Source organism: Tachypleus tridentatus, chromosome 2 (assembly GCF_004210375.1).
Source record: "Tachypleus tridentatus isolate NWPU-2018 chromosome 2, ASM421037v1, whole genome shotgun sequence".
In the NCBI taxonomy this organism is placed as follows: domain Eukaryota; kingdom Metazoa; phylum Arthropoda; class Merostomata; order Xiphosura; family Limulidae; genus Tachypleus; species Tachypleus tridentatus.
In genome coordinates, this window is record NC_134826.1 from 154260367 (window position 1) to 154283008 (window position 22642).

General features: G+C 34.4%; 1 protein-coding gene across 2 annotated transcripts in view; it reads left to right on the forward strand.

Moving 5' to 3' along the window:
• Positions 1 to 10120: 10120 nt before the first annotated feature.
• Positions 10121 to 22642, forward strand: part of LOC143245400 (sodium- and chloride-dependent glycine transporter 1-like) — a 33246-nt gene continuing 20724 nt past the window's right edge. Inside the window, exons 1-2 of one of the 2 annotated variants that reach the window (XM_076491694.1) lie at positions 10517 to 10935; positions 17628 to 17817. In XM_076491694.1, coding sequence (XP_076347809.1) covers positions 10897 to 10935; positions 17628 to 17817 — 229 coding nt within the window. In that variant the 5' untranslated portion in view covers positions 10517 to 10896. Of the gene's footprint in view, positions 10936 to 17627; positions 17818 to 22642 lie in introns of both variants that reach the window. The other variant, XM_076491695.1, reaches the window with a different exon arrangement.

Consider the following 22642-nt stretch of genomic DNA (forward strand, 5'->3'; position numbering starts at 1 on the left):
AAACTGTATCCCAACCCTATCACAATACAAACATTGAAAAACTGTATCCGAACCTTGTCACAACACAAACATTGAAAAACTGTATCCGAACCTTATCACAATAAAAACATTGAAAAACATTCTCTATCTATATTCTAGCAATATGATTCCGTTCACAAACTTAATGTTACTCACTAATCACAACTTTCCTACATTAACCACACAAATAAAAACTCTCACTTATCTCAACTACCCTTCATTAACCATACAAATTAAATACTACTCACAAATCCCTTTTCTCTTCATGAACCACACAAACTTAATACTAACCACTAATCCCAACTTCCCCTCATTAGCCACAAACATTTCAAACTACTCACTAATCCTAGCTTCCAGTCATTATACACACAAACTTATTAATAATCACTAAGCCTAATTTACCTTCATTAACCACACAAACTAAATAAAACTCAATAATCTGCACTTCTCTTCATTAAACACACAAACTTAATACTACTCGCTAATCCTAACTTCCTGTCATTATAAACACAAACTTAATACTACTCACTAATCCTAGCTTCCTGTCATTATAAACACAAACTTATTAATAATCACTAAGCCTAATTTACCTTCATTAACCACACAAACTAAATAAAACTCAATAATCTGCACTTCTCTTCATTAAACACACAAACTTAATACTACTCACTAATCCTAACTTCCTGTCATTATAAACACAAACTTAATAATACTCACTAATCGTAATTTCCCTTCATTAACCACACGAACTAAATAAAACCCACTAATCCAAACTCTCCTTCATTAACCACACAAACTTAAGACAACTCACTATTCCTAACTTCCCTTAATTAACCATAAAAACTTAATACTGCTCACTAATCCCAACTTCCCTTCATTAACTACACAAACTTTATACTCCTCACTAATCCAAACTTCCCTTCATTAACCACACAAACCTAATAATACTCGTTAATCCCAACTTCCATTTATAAACCACACAAACTTAATACTACTCTATAGTCCCAACTTTCGGTCGTTATCCACAAAAACTTAATAATACTCATTAATCCAAACTTCCCTTCACAAACCACATAAACTTAAAATGCTCACTAATCCCAACTTCCCTTCACTAACCACACAAACGTAATACTCCTCACTATTCCAAACTTCTCTTCATTAACCACAGAAACTTAATAATACTCACTAATCGTAACTTCCCTTCATTAAGCACACAAACTTAATGATACTCACTAATCCCAACTTCCCTTATTAACCCCCAAATTTAATACTACTCACTAATACCAACTTCCTCTCATTAACCACACAAACTTAATACTCCTCACTAATCCTAACTTCCCTTCATTAACCACACAAACTTAATACTACTCTCTAATACCAACTTCCCTTTATTAACCATACAAACTTCCCTTCCTTAACCACACAAACCTAATACTACTCACTAATCCTAACTTTTCTTCATTAACCACACAAACTTAATACTACTCACTAATCAGGCTTCTTTCTAACTACACAAACCTAATAGTACTCAAGAATCCCAACTTCCCTTCATTAACCACACAAACTTAATACTACTCACTAATCCAAACTTCCCTTCCTTAACCACACAAACCTAATAGTACTCAAGAATCCCAACTTCCATTCATTAACCACACAAACTTAATACTATTCACGAATCCTAACTTCCCTTCATTAACCACACAAACCTAATAGTACTCAAGAATCCCAACTTCCATTCATTAACCACACAAACCTAATACTATTCACGAATCCTAACTTCCCTTCATTAACCACACAAACCTAATAGTACTCAAGAATCCCAACTTCCATTCATTAACCACACAAACCTAATACTATTCACGAATCCTAACTTCCCTTCATTAACCAAAGAATTTTTATACTTCTCAGTAATCCCAACTTCCCTTCATTAATCACAGAAACTTAAATTTACCCACTAGTCTCAACTTCCTTTTATTAACTTCTGTGATCTTGCAAATCTTACAAGTAACAGTTTACTCTCTTCAAATACCTCCAAAATATTTTTTTTCACATGCTGAATTCAGTATCCTTATTTAAGACCTCAACTTGTGTCCAAAAACTAACTTTGTTAACTTTTTTTTCTGACGTACGTGAATTCTTTTGGAAACTAAGACATCGTGATTTTTTCAAAACAATATCACAGTGTTGATAACCAACCTACACACTTTGCACAAAAAATTCCTTTAGGACAGCTCCAACAAAGAGAAAATCACATTAGGGGAATCATGTTAAAGCTGTAGAAAATACCAACCTTAAAATCTTTCAAGTAATATTATAATAACTAGAATTAAAGAACTGCTACAATAAATCTTATGTTGAATAATAATGGTATAATGAAGCCAGCGGGCCAGGGTGGGAATATTATTATTTTTAACAAAGATGACTGTATCACAGAAGTTAACCCTGCCCTCTGGAATAGATCACGTGCTGTTGTGATATCACTTAGCAACCCACCCTTGGCCTAGTACTGTATTTTAAAACACACTATGACGATACTGTTAGAGTGATCTATATTATGGAGAAGATAATAATCTTGTTTGTAGATGAAACAAAGTAAGTCTCATGATAATATGTTGGTTATCATAACGAAATAAAATACAGCTGTTTAGTCTTATACATTGTCACTCACTCTGAAGTACATGATTCAATCCTGTTGTATCACCTAGAGGCATGCTACTGGTGATGTTGACAAACGAATGATGAACATGTTAGTTCAGTTTCCTCAACTCATTATACGAGGTTGTCGTAAGTGAATGCACACAGCATTTTAATCAAGGTCATGTTTGTTTACATCCGTATCTCGATGGGGTCTACATTACTCACATGGGAACGTTACGTAGATAATATATTTTTCATTTGTACTGATGGTCATGAATCACTCAGATTTTATTTCTTATGCCAGTATCTTTCACAAAACAAATATGTTTATATTCGATTTCTTTTCTACCCACATTAATTTTTTAACGTCACTAACTTTTAAAGGACGTAATTTTACGTATTGACTCCTACAAGGAACCTAGTGACAAAAAGAGTATCAATATCCCTCTACATTAAACGAAGCATTACCAGGAAAGAGTAAAGTTCGCTGAATGAATAAAACCTACTCAGATAAAGCAAATTACAAAAAAAAACAACAAAAAAACACAACCCAAAAACACCAAGGACCTAAAAACAAACCAAGTTACAAAATATCAAAGTTGAAAGAAGGCCTGAAAACCCAACAACATTAAATAAAATAATCATCCTTAAGCAGTGTAATAATAAAGTTTCAAACAAAGTTCGTCTAGTTATCGCTTTAGTCGAAGATAATTTCTGCATTCTAATAAAACATTTTCATATACTTCAGGTGAACGACGCCTTAAACTAGTGGTCAGCAACCTTTTTTGATTGTGAATCAGTTCTACTTATATATTTTTGAAATTTAGCATTGTACATATAATTCTTAATACCAGTACATGTATTTAAATGTGTATTTTATTTATATACAAGAAATAAAGTTAACAGTATGACCAGCTTGAATATTTTTCTATAAAACTGATCTTAATATTTTCTGTAGCTGTGCCTCTTTCCTTTAATAATTTGGCTCTTCTCATATAGCCTAGAAAACTGAACTGAGCAATGATTGTGCCTTCATGGGCAGCAATGGTAAAACAATCTTTTGAGAGGTCAGCCAAATCATTACCACAGGTCATAGGTTGTTGACCACTGTCTTAAACAAACATTTCCTGAAGTTATCATTGTCTCTTTCTGGAAATCAGAAGTTTTAAAGGCATACTTGTCCATGCACAAGTGAATTAATTACACTACATCAAAGAACAGTTGTCATCCTTGTAATAAATCTCATTGTATAACTTGCAAATTTATAACAAACATCGACTCTCTTTCCAACAAGTATGATACAGTTTAAAATTCCTAAAAAATTTACTTCCACAACACAATATAAGATATACCTTATGGACTGTAGAATATGTATGTAGAACAGACCCAAATGTCTCTTAGAAAACGTTTTAAAAACTATAAACATTTTAACCAACCCTGTCTTTCTATTAACAATGTTACTGTAATCAGAATTGAAACCACTTTCAAAACTAAAGCCAATAGAGAGATAAAAGAAACCTACTAGATTACAATCCTATACACTTTTCAGTCTTAACAAGGACACTCTGAAGAAGAAAGATCCATCTTTCAAAAGCGCTTGAGTTATAGAGTGTGGTATGTTGGGGTAAAATTGATTTTACATAACATAAAATAATGTTTATGTATAACAAGGGACCTGTTGTCCAATCTCAACAGTCTCATCCTTTAAGGGGCCCGGCATGGCCAAGCATGTTAAGGCGTTCGATTCGTAATCAGAGGGTCACGGGTTCGAATCCCGGTCGCACCAAACATGCCTATCCATTCAGCCCTGGGGGCATTATAAGTAACGGTCAGTCCCACTATTCATTGGCAAAAGAGTAGCCCAAGAGTTGGCAGTGGGTGGTGAAGACTAGCTGCCTTCCCTCTAGTCTTACACTGCTAAATTAGGGATGGCTAGCACAGATAGCCCTCAAGTAGCTATGCACAAAATTCAAAACAAACAAACAATCATCCTCTAAGTCGAGCTAAAAGTATTAAGAAATAATTAAAGCCAGCTCTATCATTCACATGTATATCAAACTTTATTTTAAATTTACTCAAACTTAATTCTGCCACAATATCCACAGGGAACCCATTCCATAGGCCAATTACCATATTAAAAAAATAAAATTGTCTTAACTGAATATGGCTTTTAACTGTCGTAAATCTATATTTGTGTTCCCTTTATTTCTCACTGTTAAGTATAAAAAATGTTGATACATCAACATTATCAATTCCTTTTAGAGTCTTAAACACTTCAGTCAGATTCCTTTAGCTTTTCTTTTTTTTAAAGAGAAGACAATTTGAAGGATCTTAATCTCTCACCATACGACAACCTTTCCATCCCAGGGGCCATTTTAGTAATTTTTCTTTGAACCCTTTATAGAAATTCAATATCCTTCATAAGGTAAAGAGCCCAAGACAGAACACAACACTCCATATGTGGCTTGATCAGTGATCTATACAAAGATATTATAATCTTTTCAGACATGTGTCCAACATCTCTGCAAGTACAACCTAAATTTCAATTTGCCATACCAAGAACAGCATACTGCTTGGGTGGCTTAGAAACTGATCAATTATTATACCAATATCCCTTTCTTTCATGACACTGTTAAGGTTATTCCAATCCAAATTAGACTTATAATTCAAATTAAGAAAATCCACATGCAATATCTTGCATTTATCATAACTAAAACCCATCTATCATTTATTTTCCTAACTCACTAAATGATCCAAGGCCTTTTGTAAGGCAGCAGAATTCTTTTAACAGCCAGCAAAAACCAAGACCTCAATATCATCAGCAAATTTAAGTAATTTATTGACCATTCCTTCATTCATGTTATTAATGTAAACCAAAAAGGCAAAGGTACTAAGACTAAGCCCTGAGGTACTGAACTTATAACATGAATACACTTTGACTGAACTTATAACATTAATACAGTTTGACTGAAGTTTATAACATTAATACACTTTGACTGTACTTATAACATTAATACAGTTTGACTGAACCTATAACATTAATACAGTTTGACTGCACTTATAACATTAATACAGTTTGACTGAACTTATAACATTAATACAGTTTGACTGTACTTATAACATTAATACAGTTTGACTGAACTTATAACATTAATACAGTTTGACTGTACTTTTAACATTAATACAGTTTGACTGAACCTATAACATTAATACAGTTTGACTGCACTTATAACATTAATACAGTTTGACTGTACTCTTATTTATAACAACATTCTTCCATCAAGCCATTCTTCTATCTAGTTACCAAACTTATCCCCTACACCTGTAGAAATAAACTTGTTTACAAGTCTTTTATGTGGTATTTTGTCAAATGGTTTCTGAAAATCCAGATACACCAAATCTACACTCTTACCCTTATCTACATATGCAATAACATTTACAAAACATGCCAAAAATATGTACGACACGGTTTTCCCTTAGTGAAACCATGTTGACTATCAATAAAAGTTTAAACTTTATCAAATGACTTTTATTTTTGTGTACAATGATACATGTATGTGTAGGTTAAACTTCAATCTTTAATATGCTGAGATATCACTCTTGTGTTGTGTTGCTTAAGATGCATTTTATGTGCATTGACACATATTTGTGAAGTTTAAACTTCAAATTTACATAAAGATGTAAATTTGATGAAAGTTGAATGTAGAAGCTTCCCATTTTAAACAAACGAGGGTGAACTGATTTTAATAATCTGAAAAACAGAACACATTAAAAAAGTGTGTAGAGTATCGAACCCTGAATCATAATAACAAAGAAATTCGGTTTTGAAACTTTACATAAGAATGTACTTTCTTCAATGTTTGTGTAAAAACTATTAGTAACAGTTCTGAAATCGTTGTTTATTATGATGCTATAGTCTATAGATGTAATGCCAACATGACGGAATTGTCCTAAATAACTTTAATAATTATTGTTTTAAACTATTCTTTATTCTACTAGCTTTACGCTATCGAATAGCAAAGAACTTATAAAGTCACAATGGTCGTTTGTCTTACGTGCAGTGTTAGAATGTATATCTTACTACACTCGTTAAAGTCTAATGGACGGTGTAGAATACCTTACTGTAGGCTTTGCACAATGTAAAATATATATCATACTAAAGGCCTTAGTATAAGGAACAATGCAGGACTTATGCGTTACTAAAGACTTTACGCTAGCTTACAGTATAGAACTCTGACGTTATTTTAATTCCTGTCAACTTGTTTAATTAAATTTTCGAACTTCATAGAATAGTGTACCTTAGACCAAAGTCTACACTTTGGTCAAAGAGCTTTAGTATAGTGCAGAGTTTAGAGGTGTAAATTTTACTGTAACCTTAAAATGGGCTTAGTACAAGTAAAGATACTTTAGGCTTAGAACTTAGATATATTTCAACTTGCTGGTAAATAGTGAAACAGAATAAGTACGCTGTTTTATCAAATAATAAAATCTAAAAACTAGTTTATGGTCTCTTGGTGTTTTAAGAATTGACTCGATTACTTGAACTTCATTAGTTTAAATTCAGCTGAAAGATATTGGTAGGTTATAATACAAATCAGGCTAAATATATTTTATTATTAACTTTACATATATTGTTAATTCCAATAAATTATTAAGTTTTTCTTTCAAGTTCTATGTAATTAAAGATAAACTACAGAGTATAAAGTAGAACGTAAGTCTTATAGAAGGCCTCTGTATAAAGTACAAAGTAGAACTTGAATCTTAGTGTAGGCCTTTATCTAAAGTACTGTGTAAAATTAAATTCTGTTAAAAGTGTTTGTCTAAAGTGTTGTGATGAATGCATATCTTCCTCAAAACTCTTATCTAAAGTAGACTGTAGAACGTAGATCATACTGAGGCCTTTGTATAAACTAGAAAGTAGAATGTACATCTTACAAATGACCTTTGTCTAAACTAAAGTGTAAAACGCAAACTTTTCTGAGGCCTTTGTACAAAATAAAGTGTTGTACCTAATCCTTACTAAAAGCATTTATTTTAAGTATTGCATATAATGTAGATCTTACTGAAAGCCTTTGTCAAAAGTAGAGTTCAGGAAGTAGAACGTATTGAAAATATTTATCGTAAATAAACTAAACCTTTCTCAAGGTCTTTGACTAAAGCAAAGCGTAGAATCTAAATCTTACTGGTTTTTGTTCAAAGTGCTGTGTAGAATTTAGATTTGACTTAAGGACTTTGTCTAGAGTATAATGTAGAACTTAAGTCTTTCTAACGGCCTATGTCTAAATTAGAGAGAATGTAACGCTTACTGAAGGCCCTTGTCTGATGTTAAAAGTAGAATGTAGACCTTACTGAAGGTCCACGTCTGAAGTTAAAAGTAGAATGTAGACATTACTGAAGGTCCACGTCTGAAGTTAAAAGTAGAATGTAGACCTTATTGAAAGTCTTTGTCGGAAGTCAAAAGTAGAATATAGACCTTACAATACGTTACTAGGGTGTGCGCCTGTTTGTCTAATTTACAATACATTAATAGTGTGTGTGTCTGTTTGTCTAACTTATAATACGTTATTAGGGTGTATGTCTGTTTGTCTAACTTACGACAGTAAAAACTTACTGAATATATCGAAGAGATATGATAGAACGTACGATATGAACAATAGGACTTTACTTAAGGCGTCTGTTTAAAGTACAAAATTTATTATAGGTTTATCTCCACATAATTATGGTGTAGAGTTTAAGTTAAAGGAATGTGTTGTGTAGAATAGAAATATTTACGAACACTAATGGTGATACGTAGTTCAGTACGTCTTTTTAAACTTATATTTCATCACATCATACAAGTGCTAACGTAAACAGCGTAATGGAGTGACGTCAGTGAACTAAAAATTAACTTAAAGTATTCTATATACACATCTGGGTATCTTTTTAACTATACAGACTATCGAAATAAGATATTCATATTACTGAGTTAAATGAGCACCTCATTTACTGAGAAATATCTATCAGAGTTTAAAAATTGTTCCAACATTATAAGAAGTATGTCAAATATACCCCGAGGTACAGGATATCTGGCTGCTTGCCACTCAGTACTAGATGAAACCAGATTTCACCGTAAGAAGAGCTTGGTTTAGACATCGTAACAAGTGATAAAAATACATTAAGATGTATTTACATCCAAACGATTCACGTACGAAATTTTATGGTATGGAAATAAATCTCCGAGTTACAGAAATAACTGTGTTTACGTTTACATTCATCAGAGAAATGTTATTTAATCCCTTTTTTTTTAATTTCTGTTCGGAAATAAAACGTTTTTGCAAATGTTATATTGGCCAATAGGGAACCCACAAAGGTTTTACAAAATACCCTGGTATGTACTTCAGTACTTTGCCTAAAGATAATTATGAAATGTGCTTAATTAAAGTGGGTGGAGATGAAACTCCGAAAGAAAAACAAATTGGGAAATCTCATACTAACACATAACAACAGACAAGATAACCGTAGTGTTAATAATCGTCGTGACACATATTACCCCACGCTTCAGAGGATTTGGTGCTATTTGTCTGGAGAGGATGTAGTGGTACTTCTTTGGAAGTGGTGTGCGGCTACTTATCTGGAGAGGAATTGGTGCCATGAAGCTAAAGATGGTGCAGTGCTACTTGCTTCTACGTAATGTTAAGCAAACAGTCTTGACTACCAAGAAACTGAACAACTTATAACCATGTCCTTAGCAGAACGTTAGCATGGCATAGTTACAGGAAGGACTCGATCAATTTGGTATCACCTGAACTGGTCATTAGAAAATAAAATGACTGTTAATAAGTAAGGTAGATAAGAACACCTTAGAGATAGATTGACTTACTAGTACACAAAGAGGCTGAAGACATATCTATCCTACCTAAATTACGTCGCATTTCGTCATATATTTTTGATAAAACAAAAATTTGTTTTATATTTTCCATTCCAACATTTTTGTGTCAACGCTGACCTTTTTAGCTGTTGTAAGATTCCACAAATATTAAACAAGTACGGATATTTCTTCACCAGCTAACTAGGTTTTCTAATTCTCGTCATGATGTTTATTCGATTCTAACTCTTCAAAACAGATGCGCTGATGCTCACAAGTATACATGAAAGCATTTAATTTCTGTATAAAACCACTCACCTACATGTTTTTACTGAGTTTTTAAAACAGAAATCTAAGAACAAAACAGTGTGTGTTTTTTTAATTTCGCACAAAGCTACTCGAGGGCTATCTGTGTTAGCCGTCTCGTATTTAGTAGTGTAAGACTAGAGGGAAGGCAGTTAGTCATCACCACCAACCGCCAACTCTTGGGCTACTCTTTTACCAACGAATAGTGGGATTGACCGTCACATTATAACGCCCCCACAGCTGAAAGGGCGAGCATGTTTGGCGGGACGGGGATGCGAACCCGCGACCCTCAGATTACGAGTCGCACGCCTTAACACGCTTGGCCATGCCGGGCCTAGAAGAACAACACGGAAAGAAACTGCTGTCTATAATGTAAGTCCAGAAAAGAAATTTATGAGGACTAGTACCCTGAAATTTGCTGTCACCCATTCACATATTTTAAAAGAATGACACCTCAAAGAAGAGACAAGCCAGGACTGAAATACTACAAAGTGCACCTTGATGATAAGCATGTGAAACAGTCTTTAAAAGTTAGATCTTCACTTGAAATATTTCAAGAAATCTTCAACGGGTATATCTTGCTCACAACAAAACTAGGAGAGAAAGATGTTGAAAAATATGTCGTGTCTTGCAGTATGACGTCATCACAATATAAATCTATGTGCACTAGTTTTACAGAAAACTGGCTAAGCAGAGACAAACAAACTGAAATAGCGACTATATGCGGAGACAGCAACAAACTGACATAGTGATCATGTGAGGAGAGAGAGAAATACATTGACATAGTGATCATGTGAGAGAGAGAGAAATATATTGACATAGTGATCATGTGAGGAGAGAGAAAGATATTGACATAGTGATCATGTGAGGAGAGAGAAAGATACCTAGAAACCATATCTCTTCGTTATGGTTTTTCTAATTTAGGACAAGCAGTGTGATATCTCGCAGCCAATCGAGAAATGATGCCGAGAATCTGTAACGTGGCTTACTTCCAAGTGGTAGATACCTTAAGGAGAAAGCGACGAAGAGAATGTTTAGGTCTTAAGTGTACGGTCGTTTAGCCAAGTTAATTTACTAACTGGTATTTTACTATGGATAAAATTAAGATGAAGATTTTCAAAACCCATAAGGTAAGAAGATATACTGTCTTAAGTAGAAGTTTTTAAGATGATAAAAAATACCGATTACTAGGTGTTTTAAAATTTAATAATAACTTTCGTAAATTTTCCATACCTAAAGAACACAGACCAGTGTTCTGTATGGTTTCTGTACCTAAAGAACACAGACCAATGCTCTGTATTGTTTACAAAATAAAGAACGCAGACCAATGTTCTGTGTATGGTCTACATAACTAAAGTACAGAGTGTTCTGTATGGTTTCCATACCTAAAGAACACAGACCAATGCTCTGTATTGTTTACAAAATAAAGAACGCAGACCAGTGTTCTGTATGGTTTCCGTACCTAAAGAACACAGACCAATGCTCTGTATTGTTTACAAAATAAAGAACGCAGACCAATGTTCTGTGTATGGTCTACATAACTAAAGAACACAGTGTTCTGTATGGTTTCCATACCTAAAGAACACAGACCAATGCTCTGTATTGTTTACTAAATAAAGAACGCAGACCAATGTTCTGTGTATGGTCAACATAACTAAAGAACACAGTGTTCTGTATGGTTTCCATTCCTAAAAAACACGGTTTAAACTTATATATTCTCCAACTTACATGTTAAGAGTAGGTAGATATAGTGTGTGGCACTAACGATTGTAATATATATATGTGTAACTTGTGTTATAATATACAGATATTCAAAGTAATGGTGTATACGTGTAGTATGTGTTATGCTATACTGATATTCAAAGTAACGGTATCTATGTGTAGTGTGTGTTACACTATACTGATATTCAAAGTAATGGTATATACGTGTAGTATGTGTTACACTATAGTAATATTCAGTATAATTGTGTGGGTGTGTAGTATGTTATAATACAGTGATATATTCAGTATAATGATATGTAGTGTTACACAGATATATTAAGTGTGATGGTATGTATTTGTTATAACATACAGATATAGATATTGTGGATTTTTCTGTTATGTGTTATAAATGCTTGAAGTTATAGAGAGAAAGTAAGTAATTTAGTGATAATAAAAGTATAAAAAGTGAACTTAGACCACGTGATTATCAGTTTAGCTTTAACGGGCGATTTCTAAAGTGAATTTATCCCTGACTGTATTGTGATAACATATGATAGAAGACATAATTTATCTTATCAACGGGTGTTATAAATAATTGAACTCATTTTATTGGATTTTGACAAAAAAAAGAGACGATTACTTAAAGTTGTAGATAGAACTGTGATAACCACTAGTGTGACAGTCTTGTACATACTTTTAACTTGTTTTAAATATGTTATTTTGAAACACGTGGTTTGTTTGTTTGTTTTAAATTTTGCGTAAAGCTACACGAGGGCTCTCTGCGCTAGCCGTCCCTAGATTTACCAGTGTAAGACCAGAGGGAAGGCAGCTAGTCATTACCAACTACCACCAACTCTTGGGCTACTCTTTTATCAACGAATAGTGGGATTGACCGTCACATTATAACGCTCTCAAGGCTGATAGGGTGAGTATGTTTGGTGCGACAGGAATTCGCACCCGCGACCCTCACCTTATGAGTCGAACGCCTTAACACATCTGGCCATGCCAAGCCTAAAACAAGTGGACTGTGTGCTGTTCGTTTATTGTTAAAGGTTATCGCAGTGTGTCACAAACACCTACTGTAAAAAAAAATCCAACTCCAATAAAAACTTGACACATATAGTCATTTCAAACTCTCTTTCTTAACTGACACAGAACATCTAATTCCCTGAGGTTCTTACATCTTTGGCTGCTCAACAAGACTTCTTATTCAATATTTATATTATTCACTTTTCACATGGAAAAACAAAATGTCAGTACAAATATTGTCCCTTAACTTTCTTTTTGTTTCGTGACTGTTCCAAACTTTTGGGTTCTTACATTTGGCGTTGGTTTCAAATATATACAGAAAGTATCTAGTGGAAAGTGTAACGATAATACAAGTAAATCAGCCTAAAAATCTGCTTAAAGCTTTACACTTTTATTTTGACAAGAAGAGTTTTTCTTGTGTCTCATATTCATTGTCTGAGTGAACTTATCGGTCACTAATGCCTCAATCAGTGTTCGTCAATTACACAGGCCTGCAAATTTAAACTTCATAAAACTTGTTTTGGTTTTGTTAACGAATTTTTCTATAATTGAGCTTCGCAGATTTCGAAACTATATATATATATATATATATTTAAATCACGTAAAGATATTTTACAAATTGAAAATAAAAATCAAATTTACAAAAAATTACCACAATTATAGCAGATTATATTTGGATCATTTACACGACCTCTTCTTGCCACAGCGACGAATAGATAATATTGCAAAAATAATAGCGTCAAAGTGCACGCACGGACAAATAGTATCCAGAAATGACATGTCATGCGGTCTGTTAACCATTTATATGCTAGCGGCGTGTTCCTCGTGGGTTCTAGAACGATCGATAAAACTCTCACATCGTGATTGGTCTTGAAAAATCTCTAGTTAGTAGTTGTCAAAATTTTAAGTCTAATGAAATATGACCCGATTTCAATGGAAACTATTAACTTATGTAAAAGATTTGCGAAAAATATATATGAAATGTATAAAATTGAGTATCATTTTCGAATTCAATGAACAAAAATTAATGTAGAATATGTAAACAATTCTTATAATAACAGAGGCCTACGATAACTTTATTGTTTTTGATATTGGGTTCATCATTATAATAATAAAAAAATACCACTCTAGTTTTGACACTAAAAGTTGTGCATAGTGCCGTCTCTTGGCCATAGAAGCCACTGCCAGAGCATCCCCTATCTATCACATATTTCATTTCATCACCTAGAATACTGTTATCCAGATTCACATTAATACTGCTAAGATGGAAAGTTCATTAGCTTCTCGTAACAGCTCTAAGGACTCGAATAAGACAAGAGGATATTCACAAGCTTATCTTCTTGATTGAAATTCCTGGTAGCTATGAATATGTCTTGACAGTTTCTTCTTCAATTTTTAACCCAACCTTGTCATTCATGTCAACAACTTAATCTTCATGATGTCCTTCACACTGTTTCCAGTCATTTTCTGAGTTCTAACCAAATTACCTTTCTTCGTGAACATTGCCTTCTTTTGATACAATTCCACTGAAAATGTGTTTTAATTATTTATCACCACCGAAATGATTTCTGTTCAGTAAAAATTTCATTACAGTACAGATATCTTTCTTAGTATCTTGTTGTTTAGTTATCACATACATGCGTTACACCATTAGTTTCTGAACAGACAGGTATACACAGTCGCAAAAGCATTCTTTCATTTTGTCCCCTTGTTTATCCACCACTATTTGTTACATTACTCGATACGTGTAAATCCATTCCTAGAAGCAGTTACTCCTTCTAACAACATGATAACCTTCAATAAAAACCTTGTAAATTTCAGGATTACTTGACTCCAGAACTTGCATATCCATTATATGTACATGTGCTGACTTTACTATTTAGCTGTGGTAAGCTACTCCAAAGAAAGGTAACATATCCAGAACAGCCTGCAGATGAGGTCACATGCTCTCTCTGCCTTTATGAATTTTCGTGGTATGGAAATCATATCCATATTCTAAAGCCATAATGTGACTGCCCTTAGCCTAACTTGTCACAATTTTATCATTTGTTTCTTTCGTCTTCTGACCACTGGAGCTTGACATGTATATTTAACATTTGTCTCCACTGGAGCTAGACATATATATTTAACATCGATCTCCACTGGAGCTAGACATGTATATTTAACATCTATCTCCACTGGAGCTAGACGTGTATATTAAACATCTGTCTCCACTGGAGCTAGATATGTATATTTAACATCTATCTCCACTGGAGCTAGACATGTATATTTAACATCGATCTCCACTGGAGCTGGCCCTGTATATTTAACATCTATCTTCACTGGACCTAGACATGTCTTTATTTAACATCTGTCTCCACTGGAGCTAGACGTGTATATTAAACATCTGTCTCCACTGGAGCTAGACATGTATATTTAACATCTGTCTCCACTGGAACTGGACATGTATATTTAACATCTATCTCCACTGGAGCTAGACATGTCTATATTTAACATCTATCTCCACTGGAACTAGACGTGTATATTAAACATCTGTCTCCACTGGAGCTGGACATGTATATTTAACATCTATTTCCACTGGCACTAAACATGTCTATATTTAACATCTGTCTCCACTGGAGCTAGACATGTATATTTAACATCTGTCTCCACTGGCAATGGACATGTCTATACTTAATATCTATCTCCACTGGAGCTAGACATGTATATTAAACATCGATCTTCACTGGAGCTTGGCCTGCATATTTAACATATATCTCCACTGGAGCTAGACATGTCTATATTTAACATCTATCTCCACTGGAGCTAGACATGTATATTTAAGATCGATCTCCTCTGGAGATCTTTATAAACATGTCTATATTTAACATCTGTCTCCACTGGAGCTGGACATGCATATTTAACATCCGTCTCCACTGGAGCTGGACATGTATATTTAACATCTATCTCCACTGGAGCTAGACATGTCTATATTTAACATCTATCTCCACTGGAGCTAGACGTGTATATTAAACATCTGTCTCCACTGGAGCTAGACATGTATATTTAACATCTGTCTCCACTGGAACTGGACATGTATATTTAACATCTATCTCCACTGGAGCTAGACATGTCTATATTTAACATCTATCTCCACTGGAACTAGACGTGTATAATTAACATCTGTCTTCACTGGAACTGGACATGTATATTTAACATCTATCTTCACTGGAGCTAGACATGTCTATATTTAACATCTATCTCCACTGGAGCTAGACGTGTATATTAAACATCGATCTCCACTGGAGCTGGGCCTGCATATTTAACATATATCTCCACTGGAGCTAGACATGTATATTTAAGATCGATCTCCACTGGAGATCTTTATAAACATGTCTATATTTAACATCTGTCTCCACTGGAGCTGGACATGCATATTTAACATCCGTCTCCACTGGAGCTGGACATGTATATTTAACATCTATCTCTACCGGCGTTGGACTTGTATACTTAACATCTGTCTCTCTACCAAGAACTTGATCAAACGCTCCTAATACACAAATGATGTAATTACGAAGAACCTTTGACTTCTCTTAAACTTTCTCTTCTACCAGTATCTTCTCTCCTTCAGAACCATTTTAAGTTAAATTAATTACTTGTTTCCCTTCAGATAATCTACTGATTTATTCATTCTGACTGTCTTAACTCAAACTTATTGCAGCATTGAATAAGAGACCAAATTAAAGCACTGCTTAAATCACTCTGAACCTAAATCAGCTTGTTTCCCTATGGTTTCTTACCAACAAGAAAAAATCACTCAATGTCCAAAGGATTCTGGAACATAATCAATTGAATTTCGGATGTTAGACGCATATATGATGCTGACAACATCCACCCTTTTTATCTGTTTTGACGCTGTTTCAATTATCTTCGTTTTCTCTTCTCGTAGATTACCACACCTCGTAGATTACCACACCTGAATGTAACGACATTAAACTTTCATGGTAGATTACCACACCTGAAGGAGAGTAGAAGTAATTAAGAATATTTGATTCTGAATGTAACGACATTAAACTTTCCATAATTTAAACAAATACAAGTTATTCTTTTAAGTATTATATTAGTCTACGTTTCATCCGAGTGGCTTATCATCATCATCTCCTAGGTAATCAATCACCCCTAGAACAAAATTTTTGACTATTACTTTTTGCTTCAAGATACTGAACAACATTCTGTTGTTTGTCTCCTTTTTCTCACTACCGTCACCTGGTCCCTGACGATAAACTGTATCTGTTTCGGTCCGATACGGCCAGGTGGTTAAGGCACTCGACTCGTAATCTGATGGTTACGGGTTCGAATCCCATAACAAACATGCTCGCCCTTTCAGTCGTAGGGTCATTATAATGTGACGGTACTCCCACTATTCGTTGGTAAAAGAGTAGCCCAAGAATTGGCAGGTGGGTGGTCGATGACTAGCTGCCTTCCCTCTACTTTTACACTGCTAAATTAGTGACGGCTAGCGCAGATGGCCTTCGAGTAGCTTTGCGCGAAACTCACAACAAAAACCAAACTATAACTTTCTTCCCGCTTGTCATTCCTTTCTTTACATTTTAGGTATGTCTGTATGACACGTTTTTGTAACACTTTTGTCCCCTTGTTTCATTGGTGTATTTGCTACAACACAAACAGCTTTGGTTGAATGTAAATATTGTTACCCCTGAACGCCGGTCGTCACCTAAATTATTTCATTTTTAAAAGCAACTCTATTAGACTCCGAGTAAGAACCTATGTCACTATTACTACGTTCATTTACAGCCTTCAAAATTCTCTGAATATAAACATTAATCTTTCTTCTATTAAATGAAACTTAAATCTCAAATAGACTTCTGTTGATTATTGGAAAAGCGTTCCCTATGAATTTCATTGTATTGTAAAGTCTAATTTGTGAGTAAAATGAATTATAATCTGAGTGTGTGGAAAACAGATATTAATAGTTAAATAAAGAACAGTGTTTTAAACCTTTCTCACGATACAGCGTAATAACAAACATCGTACTTATTACCAAGGAATGGATAAGAGTTCTGGGAATAATGACAAGTTTTTAAATCTCTAGACTTTTCCCATTGACACCACTAGGACTCCTGCACCACAGTTAGTCATCACAGAAGTAGAGAACGTCGACGAAAACAAAGAACGTGGTAACTGGGCCAGTGGTGTTGAGTTTCTCCTCTCGTGTCTCAGTTATGCTGTAGGCCTAGGAAACATTTGGAGGTTTCCATACTTGTGTTACCGGAATGGAGGAGGTAAGATTTGGGGGAAGTAATTTAACAAAACGACTCAAATGAGTCTATCACCGACTTCAAATGGCTTTCCGATATAGTGTGACTTACACTGTAATATTTTAATTACAAGGTTCATTATTATGACACACCACTAGAATGAAACAAATATTCCACAGGTATACACACACACGCATGCACATTACAGTTAATGGGGAGTCTCCGTAAACACTCCACTAAGATACACTGTAGAAGATTAAAATAAAAAGCCACTACAACCAAACTCAAATAAAAACAATTAATTAAAATAACAGAAATCCAAAATACAACATTCAAACTACAGGTTTCACAGTTTCAAAAAATAAGAAGTTCTTACATCCATGCTTGGCCAGGAACAAACATAAATTTTAGTAAACGTACATACATCTCAACATTTTTAATAAAATAATAATATAAAGGGAAAAATAATCAGAAGATGAGAAACCTAACTTAGAAAACCAACATTCCAAAGTTGAACCACTTTTGAAAATCAGTAATAACCTGCAATAATTTCGCCTTACCACATCTCCGAACAAACATCTTTAAAAACAAGAGTTGTTACTTAGTTGTTAGAGCACGAGGTTAAATATCATGTGACTAGCTATTATACATTAATATCTGTATGCGACTGCTAGGGAAATCTTGTGTCAGTTTTTAATACAAACATACTCGAAATTAACTTTCTCTAATTAGAAGGTGAGTTAGCGATTGAATATAACTAAAAATTCATAGTTGAGGTAAACGATAGAAGAAATGATAAATGAATGCAAAATAAGGCCATAGTAAAATAAAAGTAGAATTCGTTACCTCACAATACTGTATTATGACAAATATAATATAAAACATTACACTGTGGTACTATTAAGGCCCGGCATGGCCGAGCGTGTTAAGGCGTGCGACTCGTAATCTGAGGGTCGCGGGTTCGCATCCCCGTCGCGCCAAACGTGCTCGCCCTTTCAGCCGTGGGGGCGTTATAATGTGACGGTCAATCCCACTATTCGTTGGTAAAAGAGTAGCCCAAGAGTTGGCGGTTGGTGGTGATGACTAACTGCCTTCCCTCTAGTCTTACACTACTAAATTCGGGACGGCTAACACAGATAGCCCTCGAGTAGCTTTGTGCGAAATTCAAAAATAAACAAAAAAACTCTAGCGCAGGGGTGGCCAAACCACAGCTCAGGAGCCACATGCAGCTCTTTGACATATAATGTGTGGTTCTTTAACGTATAATGTGCAGCTCGCAGAAGTATGTCGACTGAGCTCATTTTTGCATGACAATTAATATAAAAGGTAAATAAAACATTTGCAAGCTTTATAATTATTTACTGGGTACAAACAGAGAATTCATTGGACTGAAACGTAAGTTTAGTGTACATGGTGAGTAAATATAGTTAATAATTTAAATCCTAATTGTAATGTTAGAGGATTAAATGTCAAGGATTAAAGAAATTTCAGATCAGCAAAGATTACAGGAGAATTGTACTGAATCTGTAATCATACAAGTAAGGTTTACATAGGAAGTGTACTGGATCTGTAATCATACAAGAAAGAATTACAGAGGAAGTGTACTGGAGAATCAGTAATCAAACAAGTAAGGATTACAGAGAAATTGTACTGGATCAGTAATCACACAAGCAAGGATTGCAGAGAAATTGTACTGGATAAGTAATCACACAAGCAAGGATTACAGAGGAATTGTACTGAATCTGTAATCATACAAGTAAGGATTACAGAGGAATTGTACTGGATCAGTAATCACACAAGCAAGGATTACAGAGGAATTATACTGAATCTGTAATCATACAAGTAAGGATTACAGAGGAATTGTACTGGATCAGTAATCACACAAGCAAGGATTACAGAGGAATTATACTGGATCTGTAATCATACAAGTAAGGATTACAGAGGAATTGTACTGAATCTGTAATCATACAAGTAAGAATTACAGAGGAATTGTACTGAATCTGTAATCATACAAGTAAGGATTACAGAGGAATTGTACTGGATCAGTAATCATACAAGCAAGGATTACAGAGAAATTGTGCTGGAGAATCAGTAATCGTACAAATGATGCTGAATATGTTTGTTTTAGTGAACGTGGCTTGCGATCGTGTGACTGTGGCGTGTGTGGCTTTGTTGCAGGCAGTGAAATTAGCAGAGTGTCAGTGTGATACTGGGCGTTGTAGAGTTTGGTTGCGTTGCCCGTGTTGGAGCTTGTTGTTTCTTTTCACTTTAAGTTGTTAAATTGTCTGGAACATTTTGTGAAGGAGCGAAAGTGTAAAGACAAAAACAGAAATATTAAGCCAGAGTGGGAGGAAGATTTTGTATTCACCATTAATAGAGGATAACCTTTGTGATTTACCTGCAATGTGTTACTCAGTCATTACAAAGCCAGTAACTTGAGAGCCACTTTGAAACAAATCACAAAAATCTTTCGTCTGATTATTCACTTAAATAAGATTTACGGAAAAACAAGTTAACTGTGTTAAAATCACCACTATTTCGCCAGCAGACACTGTTGACAACGTTCAGTAGAAGTTGATACAACGACTGAAGCTAGTTTTGTTACATCATGGAATACTACTTGTGCTAAACGCCCCTATTCTGATGGTGAATTTGTTAAGAAGAATATAGCTGAAGTTGTTGCAGTGTTAAATCCAAATAACATTAAACGTCAGCTACTAATAGCACAAACACCAACTTTACGCCACAATACAGAGAGACATATCAGTGCTGATGTTGTAGGCAAAATGATTTGAAGAATTCCATTACATTCAGCTTTGCCCTTGACGAATCTACAGACATACAAGACAACCCACAACTCGAGGTGTTTGTTCGTTATGTTTTCTCTGATGTAATTGTGAAAGAAGAGATGTTGGACTTAGTGGCACTAAAAGAAACAACTCATGGTGTTTACATTAAAAATGCACTTGACAGAGCCTTAACAAATGCTGATATTCCTCTGGATAAACTCGTCAGTGTTGCAACAGATGGAGCACCTGCAATGGTGAGGAAAAACGCAGGATTAACTGCACTTATGAAAAGTGATCCAAGCTTTTTGGAGTTTCTCTACGGTCATTGCATTATTCATCGTGAACACCTGGCAGCCAGATACTTCAAGAATGAAGATGTTATGAAATTTGTTCTTCAATTGTCAATTTCATACACTTAAAAAGAAAGCCCCACCGACAGTACAAAAATTTTATTGAAGAACTTGAACTTGAAAATAAATCCAGTGATGTCTCTTTCTACTGCATTGTGAAGTGGTTGTCAACCAGCAATTTCTTAAATAGGTTTGTGGATCTGTTGGAGCCTATTATTGCTTTTCTTTAAGAAAAGAAAATATTCTATCCTCAACTGGAAAGTGATGAATGGATGCAAGATCTAATGTTCCCTACTGATATAATGAATCATCTACAAACTCTCAACTTGGCATTCCAGGGGAAGGATAAGATTGTTTCTGATCTTAATGCTTGATAATTTCTTAGACAGGTTTAAGGACTTACAGAAGCTGAAGCCCTGCTTTGCCTTTCTTGTAAATCCATTCACGATCAATGATGGTTGTCCAATTCTCGAACTTCTGGTTACAGAATCATCTGCTGTGAAAATGGAACTATTATAACTACAGGAGGACCTGGGTCTATGGGTGATCTATAAATCCCATTCTACAACTGAGTTCTGGAAGCAAGTTCCAGAAATAAAGCATCCTGAACTGAAAAAAAACCAGTGTGCGACTAATCCCAATTTTCAGCACAACATACTGCTGTGAATTACTGTACTCTGTAATAAAGTCTGTGAAGTCGAAGCATCGTGAAATCCTCACAAATAAACACCTGACGGAACTAATCCATACAGCCTTGACAACATATCAGCCGGAATTTCAACGACTCGCAACCAAGTTGGGAACTCACAAGACCTTTACTTGCAGTAAATGACCTGATAATTGTATCAATGACTGTTTGTCAGAAAAATATTATGACAAGAATAAAATTTTGTAAGGTGGTATCTCATTAAAATATCTCTAATTCTATTGTTTTACAAATTGTCCTCCATGTTTTGACCAGATATTTACTACGACAAATAAATATCATTCAAAATATCTGTTTTTACCACTTTTATTTTTATTTTTGGCTGTCTTATTTAATTTTAATGAAATACAAATTTGTATATTTTTCTTATATTTTCCATAATTCTTTACCGTATTAAATACGCTCAACATAGTTAAAACAATAATGAGCCAGGATTTTGAAAACATTTGGTATTTATATATATATATATATGTGTACTTTGTGATTATTGAAGCTAATACAAATTGACAGTTTAAAAACTACAAACATTAATAAATGTTATTACATACATGTATTTATTAATATTTATATAAAATTTATGTAACAAAACGTATACGTAACAATAAAAAGGTGTGTGTGACATTTGTTCATGTCTTCTGGCTCTCAAACAGCAGAAGTTTTTCGTATGTGGCTCTTACGTTAAGCAAGTTTGGCCACCCCTGAAGTCTAGTGTGACAAATACAATGATAACACTAATGATGCACCTATATTATAATAAGTGTTGTAACATTTCATAATAAGTTAGTACCGCAGGTAAATCCCGTGCCCTATTTAGTAAGTTAAATCTTATCGAAACACCTTTCCTGAAATAAAGATTCAGCCGGATAAAATGTGACAAGCTGTACAAAAAAAGACAAACTTGTAAAGATATATTATGAACGTCAGTATGTTTAATAAGAAACGATAGGGGAATACTTGACCCCTTCTCTATTATGTTTGGAACAAGTAGAAACACGAATATAAAA